The sequence below is a fragment of the Sesamum indicum genome, linkage group LG3 (assembly GCF_026168435.1).
Source record: "Sesamum indicum cultivar Baizhima isolate 11 linkage group LG3, ASM2616843v1, whole genome shotgun sequence".
Lineage (NCBI taxonomy): Eukaryota > Viridiplantae > Streptophyta > Magnoliopsida > Lamiales > Pedaliaceae > Sesamum > Sesamum indicum.
Window position 1 is genome coordinate 20,212,843 of NC_142659.1, and position 2,232 is coordinate 20,215,074.

At 41.8% G+C, this 2,232-nt stretch overlaps 1 protein-coding gene across 1 annotated transcript; it reads right to left on the reverse strand.

Moving 5' to 3' along the window:
* Window positions 1–408: 408 nt before the first annotated feature.
* Window positions 409–1,646, reverse strand: LOC105158187 (uncharacterized). Its single transcript, XM_011074845.2, has one exon. It carries the CDS (start codon window positions 1,614–1,616, stop codon window positions 612–614), a length of 1,005 nt encoding a protein of 334 aa, XP_011073147.2. The 5' UTR covers window positions 1,617–1,646; the 3' UTR covers window positions 409–611.
* Between the last annotated feature and the right edge of the window lie 586 nt (window positions 1,647–2,232).

Sequence of the window (2,232 nt, forward strand, 5' to 3'; positions counted from 1 at the left end):
CTTTAAAAGATTTGATTGGATATGAATTAAAATCATAATAAATAATTATTATTAATCATAGTTAAATTAACTCAAGAAATTTATATTATCCAATATAGTTGGCATGGCCATGAGCTATACATAGCAAATGGAAAATTTTGTCATGGATTCTAGCCAGATAAATGCTTAGCCACATTTATAAAAATCACGACTAACAATCATTATATAATTGTAGTCAATAAATATTTACTATGACTATTTTTATTTTTTCCCTGGAGAATTAGAGATAATTAAATGTTAAATTTGTTCAAGGGTATGTGACGAATTGAAACTTGTCATGTCCCGACAAAGTCGGGTTTTGTCATAGACCATGAGAAGTCAGATTTTCAGTTATTAATACAGGTTCATACATTGTTTTAAGACAAGAGATTGATGTTAGCTAGTCTTGATTCAAGTTTCAACTTGCGTGTGCAATGTCCAACACATAGGAATAAGAACAGCTTAACAAAAACCATAGTAAAAAATGAGAAAAAGAAAACCAAGAAATAAAAACAACGTAATCTGTTCTGCTTGATCAACTTCATCGCCTAAACCAGAAAGAGATGACAAAAATCGACATTTCTCGACCTCGATTAATAAGAAGATCCGCCGCCTGCATCACCACCTTCTCCGCCGCCAATGACTTCTTGCACAAGAGTCTGCCCCACTCCCTGAAACGCCCCTTCCACAAATCCCTGCATCGCAGCCATCATCAAATTGCCTCCCAACCCATCACCTCTCGCTGGCTGATTAATCTGTTGATTTCCCGGCACTACGGATCCAGGGACTTGACCCGGAAACTGATTAACACCGTAACCATGAGGATTCCCGATCCCACCTGTACTCGCACTGTGCATCAGATAAGGCTGCGGCGGCCCTATGGAGCCGTTGACTTGGGGTGCCGCCGCAGGCGGCGGAGCTGGAAATTGGCTATGGATGTTCATACCGCCGGTGCTTAAACTATGTGTCAACTGATTCTGATAAGGAGATGCTGCCGTAGACGCCAGAGGTAATGAATGGTGGTGCTGCAGCACAGGCGGCGGAGCTGCCGCTGTACAGTCCAAATGAACATCAAATTCACAGGAACTGCAGCGGTATAGCCACTGCTTGGACCCGATTCTGCGACAAATATCGCAGGAGAATCCCGTAGAATTCGCATACGGGTCCTTGAAAGTGAGCTCGAGCTCGCAGGAGATGTGGGCTTGGTGTCTGATCTTGAGCGGCTTGGAGGCGCAGGTGACGTGGAGATCGTACTCGCAGCGGGTGCAGTGGTAGCTCCAGCCGTCTCCGCAGCGGCCGCAGGCGTCGCAGCTGAATATGCCGCGGGGGTAGGAGGCGGTGGTGAGGAGGGAAAGGGTGCAGCCACCGTGGGAAGGGTGGGTGATGAGCTGGGGGAGCTTGGCGCAGGAGTGGTGGAGGGTGAAGTTGCAGGGTTTGCATGTGTACATGGTTCCACTGGATTGGAGCTTGCATCCGGAACAAAGAGTCTGGGGGTTGTAGAGCGAGAGGGGGTGGAGCTCGTGTGGGTGGCTGAAGTGCATGAGCGGTGAAGACGGTGGCGCCGCCGCCGACGGAGTTGGATTGGTGACCCTGCCCATGAGTGTGAGAGAATATGGCGGTGATGGAGAGTGAGGATGGATAATAAAGATCGGAAGCACGTTGACTTTGGGTGGTCAGTTGTTGCCCAAGTCAAATTCCAACGCGTTTCCCAGCTGTGATGATTAATCAGCTAAGACCCAAAATTAGGGTTTCAAAATTTAAAAGTACGTCTTTTTAATTCCAACATCATAAATTTATTTTAGTCTCAAAATCACAATATACATGATTTTTTAAAATTCAAAATATGTGAATATAAATTTTATAGATTAAAAGTAATAATTATCATAATTGTGATACCAAAATAAATTATGCCCGTATTTTATAGAATTGCAAAAAATTTTTTACCCATTGAATATCATACAACTAAAAGAAATAAAAAATAATAATACCTGATGAAAAACATTAATTAATATCAACTAGTTGTGATTTATAAGTTCAAGTACACTATATATAATACATTTGAGAAATAATGTCAACAATAACAAGTTAACAACTCCAAGAACAAAATTTGATATATATTAAATTTCTCTTTTTCGGGTTGATTTTTCGTCCTAATTTTTATAAAAGAAAGATTCTAATCTACTGATTTTTCTCGCTCTATCATGTAATCATGCT

Coding starts and splice junctions, on each gene's coding strand:
- LOC105158187 (XM_011074845.2), bottom strand. CDS start 1,616: ATGGGCAGGGTCACCAATCCAACTCCGTCGGCGGCGGCGCCACCGTCT.